Source organism: Indicator indicator, chromosome 1 (assembly GCF_027791375.1).
Source record: "Indicator indicator isolate 239-I01 chromosome 1, UM_Iind_1.1, whole genome shotgun sequence".
Lineage (NCBI taxonomy): Eukaryota > Metazoa > Chordata > Aves > Piciformes > Indicatoridae > Indicator > Indicator indicator.
Genome location: NC_072010.1, coordinates 117,456,075 through 117,479,094, shown reverse-complemented (window position 1 = coordinate 117,479,094; position 23,020 = coordinate 117,456,075). Strand labels below are relative to the sequence as shown.

Here is a 23,020-nt window from a genome sequence, read left to right as displayed (position 1 = left end):
CAGCTCTGGGGGATTTGATTTGTGTTTGGCAAAGTTACACAGGCCAAAGATTAAACTAACAAGCCTACAAGTATATCATATTTTGCCACCAGCTTCACTGGGAGCAGTCACAACTGTACACAACTTTGGCTACAGTGTTCAACAGTGCTTGGAACAGCCTTGTAAATGCCAGTGGAATTTTATCACATTTAACTCATCAGGAATGAACAACTTCTCTCAAACATATGAATGTAAACCTGTGCACTCTGAAATATCCACAATTTGATTATTTTACATGCTTTCACATATGCTATTTCACATAGCTTTTTCAAGTCGTAAGTCTAAAGATAAGATGTATATGCAATATTCTAGGTGTGGTCTCACTAAAGTTTATCAATTAAACATCACTATGTACTAGCTTTATCAGCTTTTCATCTTTTAAACCATTCCAAGTTAAAGTTTAACACTGCCTTCCACAAAAGGAAATGCTGAAAAAGACAAGTACTTCCGTGTTTGATGGTAACAGAAGGATGTTTAAACAAGGACACAGCCTTGCTTACCTTAACTATACTAATAGGTTTCCTTGATAAATGGAAGCTGGCATACAAGAAGAAAGTGAGGGAGAAAATGAAGGCTCTATACCTACAAGGTAAAACAAAGAGTATTTGAAAATTATTTCATTCAGGTTTACTTTTAGCCCTAAGTTTCAAACAACATTACACAAGACACTGGTAATCCTGCAATAGTGGAAGCTAACTTTGTTTTTTGTTCTCCCACAGCCTGAAGAACCACCCAGGCAGTTACACCGCTTAACGTCTGCTCTGATCTAGCTTTGGGAGGGTGCTTGGTAGCACACAGGTACGGGCAGGAGAACATGGCAGTAATCTGGAGTCCACAGCATTGATCTGCCTGGTTTACAGCCTTTCTTTGGGGGCTGTAAACAAGGCAGTACATTAAACATACTGACAATCAGATTTCACATTTCACTGTCTCATGCAGTTTTCTGGTACAATTAGGACATAAGTGACAGCTCTGTAAATTGTCAGTCTGGCTACTGTGGGTTATTACTTCTTTCTTACTGCTTTTAAGATTTTGCTTTACTTCTGCCTTGCTCCGTACCAACAGAAATCAGCAATTTCTAGAGATGAACAGGGGGACTGATAATGAACTTGTACTGTCAGCTGGTGCACAAGAACATAATAAACAGCTTTGAGACTGAGAAGGAATTTTCCCTTGTACTCCACTGGCATCCTCAGGTTTTTCTCTGCAGTCCATCTGAACTAAAAGCGCATCTCAAAGTCCCTGTCACTGCAAGTGCTAAACAAAGATAACAGCTGGATCTATTCTATTCTCTGCTTGCAGCACATTTCAGCTCTTTCAGGAGGACAGTGTTTTGTGGATTTGTGCTTTTAACACCACACAGATCAGTGTCTATCTCCTGGCTCCTTCTAGTCTTAATTTTAAAATTAAGATCTACAAATGAAAGTATATATAGACATACAAAGATGTGATATCACACATCTTTTTTCAATCACCTTCTGCCTTATAAACTTTTACATTACAATGGTCTTGTTTTATAGTTCTGGCATATTCACAGAGGTATTCAAACAAGAAGTGAGATATCCTGCAAACTGAGTTATTCAACTCCCTAACTGAAAACACCCTCACAAATAATGACACTGAAATGACTTTGTCTTTGCTGCTCTACTAGAGAAAGCATGTGATAAAATTGCTCAGATGGGAAGTGCTTGGTCTTTGTTATTTTTCTGTTATTTACACACAACTGACTCAGAAAGCACAAGAACTGATGCCATCCAGCTTTGTGGATTAGTTTTCCTACAGCAAAAAGGTTTTGGGTTTTGTTTCATGGGGACTTTTTTGTGCTTTATCATAGTAACAAGAACTAAAACATACAACTGTCATTGTATAAGTCTGTATTACACATCAAATTTATGGGGGAGAACATTCACTTCTTGTTAAGAAAAGAAAGCTAATCTCAAACACCCCTCCCACCCTATAGTCTGAAAAAACAATAATCTCACATTTATCCCTTCAAAAGCATGCCTTGCAAATAAAAGGACAAAAGGCTTTATTCTCTACCACACTGGACTAGTAAGGGTCTGCGTGGGTTATTCTGACAAAGTATCTCACTTTTTAAATACCAAGCAATAAAAAGGCAAAAATACAGCAGGGCAACAGTATCACCTTCCCCAAACACAAACTCACATTGTCCAAAACAAAGACCACCACCTTAGTAATAAATCAAGACTTACCACTGATCTCGTGAAAATGAAGTGATGAAGCGAATCCCGGGAGGAAGCTGAGCCATCTACTCTACAGCTGGTATCAAATTTTAGGTCACACAATTATGCACTTGTAACAATGCAATCTGTTCTTCAGAATGTGTAACGACGTTCCTCCCAAAGCGTGCAATGGTAGGCTGCTAACAAACGTGGAAGATCTGACGCTGAGTTGATCTCCCTGTCACTTGTTTGTCACGACGTGGCAGACTCTTCACACTGCCTTTGTTAATTGCTGATCTTCAGATAAGAAATTTACTTATCAGTTTCCCTTATCAAGTTACTGTAATATTTTTTTCTTATCATAATATTTGAATCAGCAATTTTCTATTTCAGAGACAAGTAATTACCATAACTAACCTTATAGACATTGAAAGTGTAATGGAGAATTTTAAGCTAACATAAATCACAGCCTGTTCTGAATCTTACAATGTATAATCTATTTTAAGAACTCATCACTGTATAAAGCAGTGTGAACACAAGAGAAAGATGCACTGAGAACATGATCCAAAGCCAGATGACATCAAAACACTCTGCTCGTCTCAGAACGACTGCAAATAGGCAAGTCCTCACCTTACAAAGATGTATTTTAACATATCAGAAACATTCCTGAGGTTGAAGTTTGTTCAGAAATGACTGCAGTGTTTCAGCCAAGAACAGAGACTCTTCCAGCTTGAGAGTGGATGCTGCTGAACAAATGCTGCCAGTAAAACTTGACCAGCACTTCCTTTTCCGCCTGATTTCCCTTTCCCAGTATCAGTGCATGGAAAAGAAGTTTTTTCACCACTTGAGCTCCCTACACCAGCTCATCCAGCCCTCAGAAGGCAGGTTCACGTGCGTACATGACGTGCAGGGAAGAGACTGTAGCAGCATCGGTTCAGTTTGGTTTAAAACAGTGTAGATTTCCTCCTGTTTGTTCAAACTTGGGCCAAAGTCCTTTAACAGAAAAAGACGCATGTTACCCTTTAGCATAACTACTGCAACAGGAACTAGCTGCACTGTTACTTCTCAGTAAGGGTGAGCCAACAGCTGTCAGTAAGATGACAAAAGGCACTGTAGGCAAAAGGTGTGACTGCAACTCATGCATGCAGACCGAGCCTTCCTGTGTCCTAACAGCAGAGCATGCTCTCCTGGTGAACAACAGAAGGTGACCTAAAGAAAACCCTACTTTGAAGAAAACACACCTGCCAAGACTAAGGGTTTTGTCTTAACCTGGAAATTTTAGAGGCTGCTACAGGGCAGGCAAAGGTGCGAACCTCTCTCCTCTCATCTTTACTGCCACATCTGACTAAAGAAAACAAAACTACTTCTCATCAGTCAGCTAAATTATGACAGCAGGCAGTATCTGCTGTTGTCAGACCTAGAAACTTGAAAGCTTCACAATGCACACAGGCTTTTTTTCCCAGGAATGGAGGAAAACTATCACCTCTTCACATAACAAAATATTCCACCAAAAGATCCATGGTCTGCTCCGTTATGCTAACACATATTTGTCATATCTTTATTTTTTTCCCCAGTGTCTCCATTCAGCTTGACACCACCCTCCCTTAAGCGTCAACTGACTTGATAATCTAGTTTGGCATGTTCCACCTCCTTCCTCTTGCCCTGAATCAGACAACTGGTTGTGCAATTGATCAGCAAACCCCATAATCATTCCCACCTCCTGAGGTTACAGGTTAAGGAAAGTGCAGCCCTACACTCCTCCCCTCTTCACCCTCAGCTGTAGGTCCCTCCCTCTGTGTCAGACCTTGTAGTTACACAGCAATGGTTCAAGCGGTTGATCCACCACAGAACCTGCCCTGAGAAACTACTGATCCAATAGTCAATATTAATTCACTCTGTGGCCATGAAATCATCATGCAGGATGAATTTAAAGTAGGGTGAGCATACAGGCAGGGAGTAAAAGTGGGACTGTCCCTTACAGCCATGGCTAGCTAGTTAGGTCAGCTGAACTCTCATTTGAAACCAACAACTGCTTGTCACTAATTTCTTGTTCGGTTGACATGAATTGTGGACAACTCCAGGGGAAGCTCCAGCTTTTACAGAAAAGGAGGAAGGCCCAAGCAGCTGACAGTAGCAGTGAATTTTTTCTTCCAACAGTAACAGATCTATTTCAGGGTGATCCCAAATCTCATTTCCCCTCTCTCAGAGTTATGCCAAACACTGAAACTATTATTTAACTGACAACACTAAGTGAGGAGACACAGATATATATTGGAAAAAAGCTCAGCAGCCAGCAAAGAACAAGAACTTGAGGTCATAAACCTCTTATAAGGATCATTTAAACATAATGGTATAAGGCAATTATCATCACAGAAAAGCATTTAAGAGGTTACTATTTAACAGCTTTAGAATATGACGAAAAAGACTTCATACATCCTACAAACAGTTTCAATGCTAAGTGGTCACACAAGGTTGAACATTTGTGAACCCATGGCACAGATCATACACCATGTATTCCTTGCTGTAAATCCAGTCACAAGGCCTAGCCAAGACAACTAGACTATTACCAGCATTCAGAGAGCTGCACCTTAGCTCTACAGGGGCCTGTTTCTTTTTATCTAGTTCAGGCAGAGAGACCCAAGGTCTCGTTTACTTATTTCTGTTCCCAAACACCCCTAAGTTCCTCTGACATTCATGTGCTTCTAATAAATAAAATTTCCTCCATAAAAGCAAAGAAACATGTGGCAATAAAACTTGTGATAAAGGGTTATAAAAATCGCATCCTGCTGCAGATGAAACCAGAGTTTAAAACCAAGTTAGTCCTCAGCTATGGCATTGGCAGCCTACAACACATAACTGGTAGTTTACCAATACACCGTTAACATTTCCATTTTACTAATGAAGGCCAAGGGGCAAGCTCCAATTCAATCACTTGAATTAGTTTTATGCTCTTTCATCTTCACCAGCTATTGTTATCTGACAGTAAATACTTTCACTTCTTCCTTGTTGTATTGCAAAGCATAAAGCAGCATTTTGGTACTTACTTTGAATCTGTATTTACCTTTCAAACTTCTTATTGCTTCTTCAAGCTTTCAACCGCACTGGCTGAAACATAGCTCCCTCCCTCTTTCAGGAAAACACAGCCATTTGTGAACTGGCTTTCGCCACAGCAAATACTGCGAACCTTGGCTCAGCTGTGCAATGTGCGAGGGAGATGGAGTGAAACTCCGGTCTGTCCCCTGCCCCATTATGCACAGCTTCCCTGGAGGGCAGGCATTAATTCTGTGCATGCAGACAGTGGGCAATACAAGTCCGCATCAGGGCATTCTTAAAGGATTCAAAAGACCTTTAGACACACGCAGATGAAATGTATATTGTGCTCTGCACCTGAGCCACAGACTGCTAAATCCATCAGCTTTGGCCCTTAAATGGCCATATGATTTCCACTTTGTACAGAAAGCAAAAAGCAGTTAATCCTGGCTTGGCTACAGGGGACGAGAGTCCTTGTGAAGGCACAGTTAATCCCCACCTGGGTCCCGGGATCCCACATCGCCGACCGTGCTACACTGGGAGCCACTGCGACACGAGAATACCCCTTGGAAGCCCGGGCAGCCCCCCAGGCTCCCTAAATGTCTAGTCCAGGTGAAGAACAGCACACCCTCACCCAGTGGTCCTGCGGGGCCGGGCCAGGAGCCACGCAATGGGAAAGTGGCGAGCACATGCCTCTCCCTGGGCAGGCCTTCCACAATAATACGAGGTGCTGTGGCCTCCAGGTGCCCCTGCTCACACCCCACGAAGGTGTCAGGCTGGTCGATGCGCCGAGGGCAGGGCTCTGCCCCTAGGTTGCAACTGCTCACGGGCTCTTGCCTGCAGCCGCGCACCCTTAAGGGCAGAAAGCCTACGGCTGCTCCCGTCGCTAACAATGAAACCTTGAGGTGCTCCCAAAATAATCCTACCCGGCTATAGGGCCTGACCCCGCCGCCTGGGGCGGACGAAGGGTGTCTCGGGGGATCCCAAGCCCTAGAAGAAGTAGACCGGAGAAGACAAAAGGTGACGAAAAGAAAGGGGAGAGCCGAGGGTGGTGATGGCCGGGAAGGTGAATGCCCCAGCCCCTACGGCTGCCTTCCCAACGCCTACCAGCGGACAGTCAGGACCGGCGCCCCCCTCCCAAGCAGTCCTGCGGGCGTAGGGGCCGCCGCACAGGCGGGAAGCGGCGGTGACTCCCCCGCTCCGCCCCCGCTGCGGGCATGGCAGGTGCACGGCCTCCCCCCCTCCCGACAAGCTCACCCGCTATAGCTGCCCTTGCCCTCCCGTCGCCGGTAGCTTCCTTCTTCCTGTCTGGCCTCCGCCGGGCCGGGCGCGGCTGCGGATCACTGCCCGGCCGCGGGAGCTACGCGGCGGGACCGGTCTGCCAGGGCCCCTCCCCGCCGCGGAGGAGGAGGGCGCCCGGCAGCGGCTGGGCGGGCCGCGGCACAGCTGGGCTCGGCGGGCAGTTAGACACTCTACGCTGGGCCGGGGCGGCTGGTAGGAGCCACGGCATGGTCTGGCGCGTCCCGGCAGCGTCCCGCGAAGGCTCCGGGCCGCATCTCAGGGTCGGCGAAGCCTGCGAGGACTCCCCGGGCCTCGCCGCTGAGGGGGCGGTGGCTTGTCGGCGGGGCCCCAGACCGCTGGGGAGAGAAAGCTGCTGCTTGTGCTGGCGCTACTTGCTGTCCCCGCCGACCCGCCTGTCACCGCAGTGGCCTCTAGCTCTAGAGTGGGTGCCTGGGGGCGGCTGAACTCTGTCTGCGCTGCGCGGCATGGGCAGAGCGATCCTCAGGCAGGCCCCGGGCCGGGTGGGTGCGCACCGTCGCTTCACTGAGAGACTGCCAGTTGCCTGCCTGGAAATACGCGAGGGCATTGCTGGTGTCAAACTACAGATGTTTAAGAAATCACGCAGCAGGACATCTGAAAACTAAGGAAAAATTCGGGGGTGCTTCATCAAAAGCGAAACAATGTATTCATTTTATTTGCCTTATGGTTTCCTAATCCTGCAGTGCGTTTTCATTTTCGGCAACTATATATATTTCAAAGCTTACAGAAATCCGTACTTCTAGCTGCAGGTGCATTTGTGACCACATCACCAGTGCGGATAGTCCTATGCTGCTTAATTCATCCAATACTGAGTAGCTGCTAACAGTTACGTTGTGCAGGCTTCATTTGTTTGTATAACTTTGCTCCTTGTGGAATATCACCTGCCTGGCATCAGTGAGCCACTTAAGGCAGTCACTAAATTGCTCAGTTTCATTTTGCTTCTTCTTTGTAGTCCTGTACTTGCCTTTTCTAGTAATACCAGTAAAAAAATGCTTTAACTTGCAGCAAGATGTTACTGAGGGCTCACATTTCAAACACTTTGCTCCACCATCCTAGTGGCACCCTTCTCCCAGTCACTAAACAAGCCCTTCTCTTTATGATAAGGCTTACAGAACTAGGGTCTCCAAGGTGCACCCAGACCATTGCAAATCCAGGTGGGTGTTGCACAATCTGATACTTTTGTCACTTGCAGATGTTAATTCCTCCTCAGGCCTGTATCCTTGTAACTGAGATTTGTAATCAGTGAACCACAGATTAGAAAAAAAAAAAAGACTTCACCTCATCTACCCAGTTTCATCCAGTGTGCATGGTTGCTTTTTGACAGTATGGTCCCATGCCCCTTGTGAATCCAAAATAAAAAGTATCTGCCCCAAGCTCTCCCAGCTCAGCTGAAACAGCTGATGCCCTGGGCAATAGGACTAGGTTTAGCAGACTTAACACTTGAAGATGAAGTGTAGACATGCTGGTCCTAGAGCTGCTTTACCTCCCCGTGTTTATTGTCCCTTGTATGATGGTGTGTGATGGAAATGTCTTATAGAGGGGACATTTATGTTCTGGGCTGAGAAAGCACACAGTAGCACCAGATATAGATGGGGTAATTACAGCCAGAGCAGAGTGTGTATGTTTGTGTAGGTTTGGATGAAGCCTTGAGCCACTTTGTGTGGTGGAGGTGTCCCTGCCCATGGTGGGGGTTTGGAACTAGATGATGTTTTAAGGTCCCTTCCAACCCAAACTCTTATATGGATCTATGTCATTTTTGCTCTAGCAACCATTTAGTAGAGACAGAACTAGTCAGGGACTGCTTTTACAGGAACAGTGGTTGGCATGGATCATGTGACTGCACTTCCGCAGCAGCACGGGAGGGCACCCAGACACCATCTATTCTGAGTGACACGCACACATACACACAGAGAAATGAAGATTTGTCTCTTAACAGCAGAAAAGGTCAGACCCATCACAGTGCATTTGCTTGCATACATGATTAGCTATCCCAAATTGTAACAACTATCATCATCACAGGGATCCTCATATTTTTTTTACATATATGTTGGCTTGGCCCTTTTAAAGTTCCTTAAACTATTTAACCTTGCTTGAGTATCTTTCTATTTTTGGTTACAGGCAGCTTGCAAAAAGCATGAGCCAAACAGCCACAGAAACAGGTGATATTTTTCCTACTTAAAGCAGAAACTGTATCTCCCATTAAAATGAAGGTCGCTCATAATCCATTCCTCTAACATCACTGAAAGCTGCTGGTGGCCACACTTGGCACAGCTGCTCTCTCTGCTATGCCAGCGCTGGGCACCAGCAGCTAGAGTTGCCAGAAGCCATCAAATAAGAGTGCAGGGAGAAGGAGCAGCATGAGCTTGTGCTGCTGGTTGCACAATGGCCTGCTGGTGCAAGGACAGAGGTGTATCAGAGATAAAAAGTGGGCTACAACCAGGAGTAAGTGGGTAAAAAACAACATGAGAAAAAGTAATTTTAAAAAACTGTATGTGATCTAGAGCCTCTGTTTTTATTTTTCTAAAAATAGGACATTTTGCAAGTTCCTTTCTAGAAGGAAGTACAAATGAAGGACACGGTCAAGTAAATGGTTGTATTGGGTAGTAAGTGTGGCAGCAGCTTGGCTTTCTAAGCTTTTGATATTGTTCATACTAAAGCGAATAGGAAAGGGCACTGTCTGCAAAACCAAACAAGTAAAGATGTATGAGTTGACAGATGCTTATGTATGCTTCTGCTGATGCTTCTCTTGGAAAAGATAATCTAATTTCCTGGCTGACAGTTGAATTTTGCTTGCACTAAACAAAACTGGTGCTTTTAACTCCTCAAGTCCTGCTGTAGCAAACCACTTTGAAGTCAGTGGATGTCAGTATAATCTTTCCTTTGCTGAACATGTGATGCTGGCTGAACAGAAGTCTGAATGCTGATTATTGATTCCTTTAGCTGTTTAATGTGTTTCTTTCCAGTAAGCTGCACAAATCACAGGATCACAGGATGTTAGAGGTTGGAAGAGACCCAAGGAGATCATCGAGTCCAAACCCCCTGCCAGAGCAGGACCATACAATCTAGGTCAGGTCACAGAGGAATGCATCCAGATGGGCCTTGAAAGTCTCCAGAGAAGGAGACTCCACAACCTCTCTGGGGAGCCTGTTCCAGTGGTCTGTGACCCTTACAGTAAAGAACTTCCCCCCTGTGTTGAAGTGAAACCTCCTGTGCTACAGCTTACGTCCATTGCTCCTTGTCCTATCGAAGGGAGCAAGTGAGAAGAGCCTGTCCCCTCCCTCCTGACACCCAGCCCTCAGATATTTATAAACATTTATTAAATCCCCTCTAAGTCTTCTCTTTTCCAGACTATAAAGCTCCAGGTCCCTCAGCCTCTCCTCATAAGGCACATGCTCCAGCCCCCTTAATCATCCTCGTAGCCCTCCGCTGGACCCTTTCCAGCAGATCCCTGTCCCTCCTAAACTGGGGAGCCCAAAACTGAACACAGTACTCGAGATGAGGTCTCACCAGGGCAGAGTAGAGGGGGAGAAGAACCTCCCTCGATGTGCTGGACACACTCTTCTTAATACACCCCAGGATCCCATTGGCCTTCTTGGCCACAAGGGCACATTGCTGTCCCATGGATAACTTGTTATCCAGCAGAACTCCCAGGTCCCTCTCCACAGGGCTTCTCTCTAGCAGATCACCTCCCAACCTGTACTGGTGCAGTTTATTATTCTTCCCCAGATGCAGGACTCTGCACTTGTCCTTGTTGAACCTCATTAGGTTCCTCTTTGCCCAGCTCTCCAGTCTGTCCAAGTCACACTGGATGGCTGCACAGCCTTCAGCTGTATTAGCCAAGCCTGCCAGGTTGGTGTCATCAGCAAACTTGCTGAGCAGACACTCTGTTCCCTCATCAATGTCATTGATGAAGATGTTGAACAGCACTGGACCCAGCACTGATCCCTGAGGGACCCCACTAGTTACAGCTCTCCAGCTGGACCTGGCACCATTAACCACCACACTTTGAACTCTGTCTTGTAACCAGTTCCTAATCCACCTCACTGTCTGTTCTTCCATCCCACACTTCCTGAGCTTACTCACTAGGATGTCATGGGAGACAGTGTCAAAGGCCTTGCTAAGGTCCAGGTAGACTACATCCATTGGTCTCCCTGAATCTACCCATTCAGTTGTAGCATCATAGAATGCTATCAGATTAGTCAAGCAGGATTTCCCCTTGATAAATATATTTTATGATTGATAATTGCACAGGTGGAAAAGGCTCCTCTGTTTACCCAGTGAGTGATCTCTTTGTTCATAAAAGTTCATCACTTCTTTACACAACAGTGGGTTCTTAAATAGTGTTTTGCTATATATATATACATATATAAAGCAGTATTTACTTAGACTTTATTCCACACAAGGAGCAGGATTCTCAGGAATGCTATAATTGCTGCTTTTAGTTGCCTTTGTTAGTTTTACATGCTTTGTTATCCCAACAGAGCAGCTGGGATATGATATAAACAATTCACATCAACACTGGGTGCAATCCAAATATAACCTGCCATTGAGCTTTGACAGACAGAAAAAAATATCCAAAAGCACACACACAGAGCCAAAAAAAAAAAAAAAAAAAGAAAGAAAGAGTCCGTGAAAGCTGTGTCTGTATGTGTGGGAGCAGACAGGTACAGTCCTGCTATGGTCACACTCAGGGATGGAGGTAAGCTGTCTGTCATCTGGAAGGTATCTAGCTGAGTATGTCCTGCCTGCCTGCCTGTTGATGAAAAATTTTAGTGCTGGCACAGCTTCACACTAATATGACTACATAGTTTCCAGACTGGTATTTTCATCACATCTAGCTTGCCAGAGAGCTAGTAGCTTCAGGAAAAGAGACCAGCTTTAACAAAAGAGACCGCTATGCCAGCACAGCCTTTTGCCCAGCTGGAGCGGGATGGTACCTAAATACTAAGGACTACTTATGAAGAAAAACCCCTGTAGCCTGTGGAACATGGAGAGGGAGGATCAGTTAAACTGCCTTCAGGCCTCTTACATAAAGACATACTGCTCTGACATCAGGGGACATTTAAAAATAATAGCATTTATGTGAACACTTGAGTTGCCTATCACTCTCTGGTTTCAATCAGAAAAACGAGACCAATGGTGCTGACAGTATGCTACTCTGACTCTTCCCAAGTCTTTCCAGAGGGGTACAGCATAGGACTGTTAAATCACCTCATGTAATCTAAGGAAAGATCTGTGAAAAAAAATAGTTGTAGCAACAGTGGTGTCTACTGGGATAGGATCTGCTGGAGGGAGTCCTGGGCAGAGCTGCTGCATGTGATCAGTGGCCCCTGTAGCTAGGATGGAGGTTTTCTGGTTAGAGATCCAGATCAGTTCCCATATCTTCAGCCTCCTGCTCACAAAAAAATTAACAAGAATGCACCAAGATCACAGAACAAAATCAAAAAACCACAACACACAACCAAGCCATATTGTGGTAGTGGAATCTGACATGGGGAACTAGGCAATCTTTAAGGTCCCTTCCAACCGAAACCATTCTATGAATCTATGACTCTCTATATACCATCAAAAGAAGAACATCTATTTTGAGGAACATATCCTGAAGAATTTAATTCTACTTCCAGCAGCAAGTGGGAGTATGTTACTTTGCATTTCTTTCTACTCTTCTTAAATTTCCGGGAGAGCTGAGTGGAAGTGCAAGAAATTGCTATGAAAAGAATTGCTGAGGAGTAAATAGATTGAAATAGACAGGCAGACTACTGATAGATTTCATTTCTTCATGCTTGCAGACTTGATCACTGGAGGGTAGTTATAGAAGGGAGGACTGAAGCATATTTTAATAGAAATCAAATACCAGAACAGTTACAAATGCTGTGCTCAAATAGAAAGTCGACCAGAACAGAGTTCACACTAAAGAAAATACCTTACAAGTCATGTATAAGAAGATGAAGTACAAAGGTATTCAAACTGACAGGAATAAAGAGGCAGCCACTTAGTCCCCTCTACCTCAATTGTTTCATTCTTCTCTATTGAATTCACTCTTGAGTTGCCTTACGTGGTAGGAACAAAAGGACTGGGCTGCGTCAGCTTTATGTCATTACAATCTATGCCTAAATAAAGAAGCTGAGGTTTCACTAAATAAACAAAACCTATTTCCGGAGAAAAGTAGAGAAAAATGTAGTAGTAACACTGCTTTATTCTTATACTGACCACATAAGACATTTTTAAATCTCATGAATGCCAGCTGCTTTCGTGGTAGCTGTAGTAATGCTGGCTGCCATAAACCCTTGAGAAAAGACATAAGAAACAATTTCCTCAAGGGAGCAGAAGTGATCTGTCTATGTCCCTATTGTACTTTAGTGGAAAGGAAGACCCCCTTAGGTAAAAAAAAAAAAACAAAAAAAAAAAAAAAAAACAAAAAACAAAACAAAAACCTTGACAATTCTCCCAAATTCCATTCTGAGGAGTGGAATGTGCTTCAAAATGGGCAGTAAGGTCAGAGAAGTGGAAGTCAAGGGTATAAATAGAGCAGAATGCTTTTCCTTGGATATTTTGCAGGAGGGAAATGGAATGTTATATTTAGCCAAGATGCAAAAAAGTATTCCTAATATTTCAAGAACAGCTTTCATAAAAGCTGCCTTTCTTCTAATCATCCTGCCTTCAGGATATCCCAGTATTAATTGTACTTGGAGGCAGTTGTAACTTAAGTGGCTAGAAAGGTCATTTACTTGTTTTTCTGGCTTGGTTATGAGCACAGAAAGAGGCTATCTTTACTCAGCATACAAACATACTAAGCAGCTTTCGTTTTGCCTGTAGAGGGTTTAAAAGGAGAAGTTGCCATTTTGTAAAGGATTTTGACATTTCAGAATCTACCTTTATTCTGAACCAGAGTGAAAAATCCTATATGGAAGTTAGTGACAGTGAATTCCACTTTGTCCATCATTTGCTCCCATAATCTAAGAAAATATTTTGAATTCTTTGACTCTGTCCCATAGTGTGTATTGCAGAATAACAAGAACTCCCTTTTATTTTAATTCTTTAATCCTACAGTTTTCCTCCAAAAGGCGGATGAAATCAACCTGGTTTATATTTAAATTTCCAGAGGAAGAGAGCTGATTTCATTAACTTTTTCCTGACAGCTCCAGTTTATAGTTTTTTGGTATTTGGTATGATCATGCACTGTATTAGACAGTGCTTTTATCTTTTATAAAGAAAAAGATGTCAATTACTATCTTCTAAGACATAACAAAACATTTCCCTGCAGATTTATGTCCTTTAAATTCCTGTCAGAAGACATAATCTTGCTCAGGTCTGCCCTGCCAAAAGCAATAAATGGTCATTTGCATCTCTAATTCAGCCCAGAGCAAAACTCAAACTGCTTTCAGTTCCCAAGGACTAGGCCTAACAAAGTAACCATCTCTGTCAGTAACAATTGAATGATATGTGAAGTGGGAAAACCAGCCTGGGAATTAAGTGAATTACCTCCACTCTGCCTATTCATTTTGATGTCAGAATTTGAAAAGGTGGCTCCCTAGAGCCATATGGCTGACCAAATGGAGAAAGCTGATCCATAAAGGCATTAGCCCTGAAAGAAGGATGCATGGTAGGACAGGGGCATAGAGCAGAGACCTCTCAGAAGCATGCCACCTTTATACCACATCAGAGGTAATGTGTGCCACCCTACTGCATTGTTATCCGCCCTCTGGAGCATGACACTGATTGCAGTGCAGGGGTGACCAAACAGTACTGTTATCTCTAATGTCCATTATGCAATGCATGTTTTCAAAGCCCTCTCAGTGCTGGAAGAAGCCCCTGAAGTCAGGTCTCACACAGCAGCATTTTCCCTGCAAAAACCTCTGCACTGCCAAAAGTCTTCCCCCTCCTAACACAGGTTAAAGTCCAAAAAGAGTCAGGAGCATAGCACGCCTTAAAAGTCCCTTTGGCTATTCCTCCCTACAGAGGAGCTCTCTGGCTAAATTCGAAGTGAGGACTTGCAAAGTAGGATAAAAGGACATCCAGGGCTGTCCTCACCTACAGAAGGCACCTTACAGGATGCTGTATTTAGCAGCCTTTTGCTTTGCCAGGTCACTGTCTTTCCCTGTTTCTAGGCACCTCTGGCAGCAATGGTTTCTGCTTTCTCTGTAGCTCTCTCCCTGTGGGGCTTCTGCTCAAACTGCAAACCAGGAGCTTCTCCATGGCAGCTTGAAGCTCTGGCAGCTGCTGCTCTCTCCTGTCAGTGTGACTGGCAGTCAGTGCCAGCAACTGCCAGCTGAGCCAGCAGTAGGAGCAGAGTAGATAAGCAGCTCTCAGGCCTTTTGCCAAATGAAATTTGTGTACAAGATCAGCAGTAACTCAAGAATATTTTTGGTGTTATGTTGGTCCTTTGATGGAAAGACAAAGAACAAGACAATAAGGATGATAGCAGCCCTTCCTTCATTAGTAATGTACTTAAGGCTTAACTTTAACCTGAAACACACCCAAATGCAACTGGAAGGCTGGAACTACAAAATGTATCCTCCTTGTCATTAATTATAGGCATCTGTATAAGCTGTAGTTGTCCTCACAGGCCAGTTTCTAAGAGTATAAAACTTTAAATGATGCCACCCTCATTTATGTGATCCTGCCATACACACATTCCTGCTATCTGCCACTTCAAGGTTCAGAACAGTGTAAATTTTATAAATAAATAGTTCTTGGCTGCTTTCCAGGGAAAATGAACTTCTTCTCCTTCAGACTCTTTCCTCCTTAAAGGATTCTGAAACAACACAGAGAGAGGAGCAGTTAGTGATCATTAGTGGGAGTGTTTCTGACAGCATGCCACTGCTTCCTGTTTGTGTCACAGCTCATCCCTGGGCTAGGTCAACCTTGAAGGCAAAAGACATATCTGGTTATTTTTGTCATTGAGCTTAACAGAGAGCATTTCTATATGCATCCCAAACATATTCTCCCCAACAACTCTGAGCTGCAGTGCCTGCTAATAATGAACATGCCACTCACAGACACCATAACCAGTTTTATAATTAGAGACATTACCTTATCATAGATAAAATAATTTAACCATCCTTCAGTGAAAGAAGAAACTTGGGCATCACGATGAGAAAGGAGGAAATGTGCAGACTATGTTTCAGATCATGTATGCGTGTCCCCAGATCTGCAGGAGGTAAGCAATCAGAGCAGTATTTGACATACTGCAGTTACTTATTCACAGTATAGCCATTATGCAAATTAGGCCTCCCTAGTCAAATGCTGGGGATGAGCTGGAAAGAGAAATAACCCTACAATTTAATCCAGATCAATGATAAAGATGGCCCCAGTACTGAACCCTGGTCAGCAGTAGTGACTGGCTTAAACTGAGTTTAACTCCATTCCCCAAAAATCTTTGGGCCTGGCCAGCCTGCCAATTTTTCACCCAGTGAAGCATCCCCCATCCAAGCCATGAGCAGCCAGTTTCTCCAAAAGGATGCTGTGGGAGACAGTGTGGGAGGCAGGCCTTACTAGAGTCCACATAGAAAACAGGTACAGCCTTTCTCTTATCCACTAAGCAGAAGGAGATCCACCTTGTTGCAGGTTCATCAAGCACAATCTGGCCCTCAGGAACCCATCTCAAACGTCACCAGCCTGTTTCAAGACACTAAAGGTACAGGTCAGGAAAAGCTAAGCTCAAGAAAGGAGATCGATGCTGGGGAAAGGCGACACACCAACCCTATCCTCCCCATAGTTTATTGACCCGGCACTGCTGTGATGGTTGCTGCATCCCTCCAAGGACTGCTGAGTCGAGAGCCACCAAGCAGCCCTAGAAGCCTCCTGGGGAGGCGATGCTCTACACTCCCGATTACAGCTCGGGCCGCCGGTGCTTCTCCTCAGCGGCGATTCTGCGACGGGGCGGCCCCGCTGTCCGCTGCCCGCAGCTCGCAGCCTGCTGCCCGCCGCCACCGCGCGGTGAGGGGCGGGACCAGCCATTGCTCTCAGCACCGGGGACAGCAGCGCGAACGCCCCGCGCGCCCCGACGGGCGCTGGTTGCCGTGGCAGCAACGGCCGGCGGCGGTGGCCCGCCCCACCCCCCCACCCCGCCCCCCCCGGCTCTCCTTGGTTGCCTTGGCAACGGCGACGCCGCGGCCATGTCGGACCTGAGCTCGGAGGGGATTGAGGAGGCTGAGACCGATATAGGGGTCCGTCGGGGAAGCCAGGGTGTCGCTGGCGGCTTAGCAGCACGGGCGGAGGCAGCCCTGCCTCGTCTCCCGGCCCCTGCTGCGGCAAGTAGCTCACCCCGTTTGGAAGCATCAGCCGCCGAGGGAGCCGGGGACAGGCGGGGCGCCAAGTGACTCACAGCCACGGGCGCCTAGGGCAGGGGGTTGGGGATGGCCAGCGGGGAAGGGAAGAGAGGACGTTACCGATCACGGTGTCCTAAACAGTGTCCGCCGGCCATGCCGAGCCTGGGAGAGCTCCCGAGTCACTTCTTCCGTGCGCAAAGGGAGTTCTGGAAGCGGGGCTGTACCGTTTCAGCTGGGATCTGCCTGGCTTTCTCCACTGGATGAAAATAAATCATCCATACTTTCTAGTAGAGTGCCATGACGTGAGGAAAGCCTGTGGGTGCCGAGATCTGCTGCAAGGGTCTGCATAAACAATACATCTGTTGGCCAGGTGCTTCTGCAGTTTCTGTTTCAAACCGGACTGGAATAGCTTTGAGCAAAAAACTGCTTTCTAATGAGATTAGAGTCAGTCAGGTCTAAGGCTCTTGAACACCTTTTTTTTTTTTTTCCTCCACATTTGCTCAGGAGTATGATGGTGAACGCAATGCGGAAGGTGAGCGACACGGACGTGGCAAAGCACGCCTACCAAATGGTGATACATATGATGGAGAGTATGAAAATGGTTTCAGAAGTGGACAGGTAAAACAGTGACAGAAGGCAGTGGAGGTTATGCTGATGTTTCAGCAGTTCTGGGCACTATGTTGAAACAAGACTGAGAACTGACAGATATTTTATCTATACCAAATATGTTTCAGGGGATCTACAGATTTAAAAATGGTGCTTACTACACTGGAGAGTATCTTCAGAACAAAAAGCATGGCAAGGGTATTTTCTTTTATCCAGATGGATCAAAATATGAAGGTAAAACATGGAACACAGTTGCAAGGATTTCTGTAACTGAAAGGACACAGTCAACCCTCACTCTCCAAATGCAAGGAGACAGTGAATTTGAGAATGTATTCTTTTAAGAAGATAATTTTGCTACAAACTGTTTTCTTTTTATTTCTCTTAAAGGGGAAACCTTTCCCAACCTGAATGTTTCTGTGATTCTGTGATTCTGTGAGATGTTCTAAGTACTGAAAAATATTAAGTATCTTTTATAAAATCAATTCCATCCTGATAGAAGAAAGTATGGTTCATTATTTCTGAGTAATTGTTAGAACCACATGTGTTTAGTATGAAGTATTTTAGGACTTTATTAAGTTCATCCTTAAAAACCAGTGTACAGATCAGAGTACTTAGGGACTGGGATGCCTCTGAGATCTGAAGAAGTTGAAACTCATTCACTTCTTCCAGGAGAGTACCTGAAACATTCTGAATATCAGTTAGGCTTCAAGAGACACTTATTCCTCCCCCACCCCTCCTTTCTAAGCTAGGCAAGAAAGAACATTCATATTGTGAGAGCTAGAAGTAGAGAGCAAAAAGAACAACCCATTCCTGCCTTATGGGAGCCTACAAACACATGACTATTATTATTATTATTATTATTATTATTATTATTATTATTATTATTATTATTATTATTATTATTATTATTGAAAAGTAATTAAGGCACACAACCTAGCATCATTTTGAGTCTATATGCCCCATGACTGACAGGACAATTTTAGCAGATAAGTCAAAATAAAGTAGTCCCTCTTTTTATTTGAGTGGAAGTGTCACATTGTCTAATGCAACTGTAATGCATTACCAAATTTAAAGATAGGAGCAGGTTGTTACATGGTTTCTTGTGTTCATAATGATAATGGAGAGTGATAACGGAGAGAGATTGTGATAGACAAAATGAAATGGAGGACTGTCAGCTGCACAAATGCATGGGGAGAGGGACATACAGAATTCAAAAGAGCAAGGGTTTAGAGTAAGGAATGGTGTAAGGAATGGTAGGGAGTCACAATGGTGTCAAAGCTTTCTTTCCTTCTCTGATGATTAATGTAGGATAACTTTACAAAGTGAATTGCACAATAGAATATCACACAATAAAATAAAACACATCTCACTGTTTTTATCGTGTTCCCATTAAAGGAGACTGGGTGGATGACCAGAGACATGGCTATGGAGTGTATACATATGCAAATGGAGACACCTATACTGGAGAATGGTTTAACCACAATAGGTTTGTTTCATTCTTACAGTTGTGTTTCAACTCACCCAATGGCGTTAAAATGCAAAGGTTTCTTTCAAAGCATGACTGACTGCAGCAAACCATGGTCTGCTGGATGACTTTGGCAACTCAGTCCAATTTAAGTCATTTCAGCTACTTCAATAATATAGTTTTAATCCCTTAAGTGTAACAACATCCTAAATTCTTAATATTCCTAATATAAACCAAAATGATCATTTTCTCCTTAGGCATGGCCAAGGTACATATGTCTATAAAGACACAGGATCTAAGTATGTCGGTGGCTGGGCAAATGGAATCCAGGAAGGACAAGCAGAACTTATCCATCTAAACCACAGATTTAAGGGCAGGTTTTTGAGAGGAAATGTAAGTGTGTTGAAAATCTTTCTATGAATCTGAACAGTTAGGATGGAATTGCCTTGATATGGTCTGGTTTGACTTAAAATAGGAAGCTAGGCTCCTGATCTTTTGTAGTACTTCTTGTACCTTAAGTGTAACATAGAATTAACCTATAGAATAGAATGCCAAATTTCTCTGCAACTTTGCTTGCAAACTATATTGCTATTGACTGTCGTAGGAATTTCATAGCAAAGGATATTTTACATTTATATGTTTAGAATATACTAACTTTATAACTCTGCTCACTTTTTGTATCTCTGTGCAGCCTGTAGGTCGTGGCAAATACGTCTTTGATATTGGTTGTGAGCAGCATGGTGAATACATACAAGCAAAGCAGGTAAAAAATAGTGAAAATTACACTGAATATCAGAGAAGTAAGTAAATCTAATCTATAAAATGCCTAATAGATACTGATGTTGAAGTAGTTCTAACCAATTAAAAAGAGTAGAAACTTGTACGTTCTTATGAACTAAATGAGATTTCCTTCTGCTTTTTGCTTTAACTTCTCTACTGTGTAAGCTTTGACAAGTACAAGGTGTCATTTTTGCATTACTTGCAGACAGAAGTCCTTTTTGCTTAAAGTTTAGCAGAATTAGGACCTTCTTAAGACATTAGAAGTTTCAAAACACACAGAATAATGTGAATGTATTTGTCTGGATGTTTAGCCTGCATTCCATTTTGTTCTGAATACCAGAAAAAACCAAACCAAACCAAACCAAACCAAACCAAACCAAACCAAACCAAACCAAACCAAACCAAACCAAACCCAAAGAGAACAAAATTTCTTACATTTCTGAATTTTTTGATGCTATCCATACAAATGGTAATTTCTAGCAGATTTGTGTTTTGGAAATCTCTCCCATGGTGTGTCCTGCTCCTGGAAGGAGATTAACAGTCACAGCTCCTAATAACTGGAGGGAGCATCTGGGGTCAGGGCCTGGTTTTCCTTCTCCTTCACGCAGAAATGTTTTGAAATGTTTCTTATTAATGTGGTGCAAACCAGCTATAGCAATAAAAGAATTATCTTCACATTTCTGTTTTGATTTCAGGAAAATATGCTGCATTTCACCTTATAGTTTGCTACCTCTGTTGTCTGAACCGTTAGCTCCCATTACACACTCTGAAAATTTGCCAATGCAGCAATGTCTATCGAGACAAGGACAATATCATTTCCTGCCATTAGTGATAGATTTGCAAAACATGGAGACAGCTTATCTTTTCTGGCCCAAATTAAGTGTCAGATTCATATAAATATCCAAAGTGATGAGTATTTAGTACCTTTGCCAAAGCTGGGAACTGTTTGATGGGGTGATTTTGGAATATCAGGCCATTCATATTGGAGTTGAAACATGAACTTAAGAACCCAAGGTTCTTAAGAAGCCACTTGGCTTCCAAAAATCATTACTCTCAGGAACATGAACGTCTTCTCTTGTAAATGCTGTAGTGATTGTGTAAAGCAAAGGACACTGCTGTCACTAAAGTAAGATTGAACATAAAGATTAAACTTAGTTGAAGTAATTGCAGAAGATGACCAATTTAAAAAACATAAATCAGCTAGCAGTACAGATAATGATTCTATTACTAAGAGTCCTTCATATTTGGATAGAATAAAGACATTTTGCTTAAGAGAGAGACAAAACTTTGAAGAAAGTAATCTGGCAAGAACTGATCATTAGTAACAGCCAGCTGACTTCATCAATGTACAAAGTGTAGTTTTCTTCCAAGATTTGCAGCTGCTGAAGTTCTTCCACCTGTAAAAAACTTTAAAAGGACACATCATTGCTATTTTGAGCCCAGATAAAGAGGTTTTAGTGTACAAAATCATTATCTTGGTTACTGCTGTAATATATGTAAGATGAGATGTTGGATTTCATGAGTTGTTTTCTAGGATAAAGGAGAGGAAGAAGAAGAAGAAGAAGAAGAAGAAGAGGATGAACCCTCATTACTTGTTGAACCAAAATGGAAGGCATCAGAAATTACCAAATTAACATTCTGGACCCCTCATGGGGAAAATCCACCTTCTCCCAGAGAAGCCTCCCTGGTAACAGCAGAAGCAGCTGCACCAGAAGCAGTGGAAGAAAGAGCAGAAGCAGCAGTAACTGAAGAGGAGGAAAAACCACCAATTGCAGGTTTGTTCTACTGGACAGCTGGAAACTCCATGCTTTAACTGTGCCTTGAAATGGTTTTTGAGGTTTAATATCAAGTGGTGTGAGAGGTTTGGGGGTTTTTGTTTTGTTTTGTTAATTTGTTTTCAGGGTTTTTTTTAAATGCTATTTGTGTTTGGATTTTTGTTGTTGTTGTTTTTCTATAGTTTACTACATATGGAATGCTATAAACTTCCACATCTATTCATAAACTACACAATATGCATGTACCTCTTTTAACTCACATAGTGTAATGAGATACAACTGCCTTGGGGAACCTGCTTATCATGCATACCAATACAAACTTGATTACAAACAGTTAGAGAAGATTCGTGGGATATCTCATGTGAGTAAAGGCTGCAGCAAACTTAAGTAAGAGTTCCCAGCTACTGCATGGAAAAAAAGGCTGAGTGCAAATTTGTAAAATTAATTCTCTGTGATATTTCTAATTTCTCATATTTCAGCCACTGATGAGTCTGCTGAGGGTATGGATGATGAATCTTCTCTTCATGAAACTCTTAACCCAGGAAGGGATCCAGGAGAGGCAGAGGGGGAAAGCAAAGAGGAAGAAGAAAATGAAGATCAGGAGCATCAAGGTGAGGAATGGAGCATGCATTGTTGCAATAACAATAATAATAATAGTAGTAGAAATAAAGTTAATGTAAGTGAATCAGGGTTTTAAATGCTGCATGTCAATCAGCTGAAGTCATGCTGCTGCTGAGAGGTCCATTGATCAAACCAAAGAGACCACAGGGATATCTACCCTTCATAAGGGGAGCAGTCCACTAGATATGCAAAGTAGTTTTGACAGTCAAGTTCCTCTACTGTTACAGCACAAATTAGAAGTGACACTTCTGTGCAGCATTATCTATGCATGTAGAGCTGACAGCACTTGCAGAGCTGAGCTTGTGAGTGATTGCACTTGCAAACGTTTTTTTATTACAAAAATGTGAGAGAAGATTTCAGACTCTATGACATGTAGGGGTTTTTGAGCACCCCACTTTTCTCTCATGAATGGAACTTCTTATTCCCTCAGCTGAAGTTCAAAAGCAAGCAAAACAAACCTGAGGAAACAAATTTTTAATACTGTTATGCATTACAGTTTGAATTGTCTCTGGTTGGTTTGTTTCTCCTATAAACCAAAGAGATCTGGAACTCAGATGCTCAGGTTATCTTCCAGGCAGTTCAGAAGCCTGTTCTGAGTGCCAGATTACCAAGAAGCAACAAAAGGATTCATCTGTGTTTGTGCATATTTGGCCTATAGCTTCCACCCAGTTGTGTTGTTTGTATTTATTGTTAACATAGACAAGCTTACATATAGATGTACAGAACATAAGATGAAGGTGTCCATTTGTAATCAGTCCATTTTACAATAAGTCAAAGCAAAGCACTATCCACAGGGATCAATAAGGCTATTAAGCCATACAAAAATGCCTGGATGTGTACTCTAAACATTTAGGTCAGCTCTTGGAATTTGTGTAGTTTATTTCCTAGCATTTTTTAGTCATCACCTCTGAAGGTGTTCTCCTGCTTTAG

At 43.3% G+C, this 23,020-nt stretch overlaps 2 protein-coding genes across 2 annotated transcripts in view; one reads left to right on the top strand and one right to left on the bottom strand.

Moving 5' to 3' along the window:
- SLC37A1 (solute carrier family 37 member 1) overlaps positions 1–2,308 on the bottom strand; it is a 38,734-nt gene extending 36,426 nt beyond the window's left edge. The window contains exons 1-2 of the mRNA XM_054394853.1: positions 2,253–2,308; positions 540–621 (exon numbers count right to left, since the gene is read on the bottom strand). Coding sequence (XP_054250828.1) covers positions 540–621; positions 2,253–2,308 — 138 coding nt within the window. The remainder of the gene's footprint in view (positions 1–539; positions 622–2,252) is intronic.
- A 14,382-nt stretch (positions 2,309–16,690) lies between these two features.
- RSPH1 (radial spoke head component 1) lies at positions 16,691–21,675 on the top strand. Its single transcript, XM_054394749.1, has 8 exons — positions 16,691–16,741; positions 17,348–17,461; positions 17,578–17,683; positions 18,845–18,935; positions 19,172–19,307; positions 19,606–19,677; positions 21,229–21,381; positions 21,652–21,675. Exons 1-8 carry the CDS (start codon positions 16,691–16,693, stop codon positions 21,673–21,675), a joined length of 747 nt encoding a protein of 248 aa, XP_054250724.1.
- The last annotated feature ends 1,345 nt before the right edge of the window (positions 21,676–23,020 follow it).

Bases quoted from the DNA above. Each gene is read 5' to 3' on its own strand.
- RSPH1 (XM_054394749.1), top strand. From the start codon at position 16,691: ATGTCGGACCTGAGCTCGGAGGGGATTGAGGAGGCTGAGACCGATATA. The intron at 16,742-17,347 runs GTCCGTCGGGGA...ACATTTGCTCAG, and splicing joins AGGCTGAGACCGATATAGGG to GAGTATGATGGTGAACGCAA. The intron at 19,308-19,605 runs GTAAGTGTGTTG...ATCTCTGTGCAG, and splicing joins GCAGGTTTTTGAGAGGAAAT to CCTGTAGGTCGTGGCAAATA.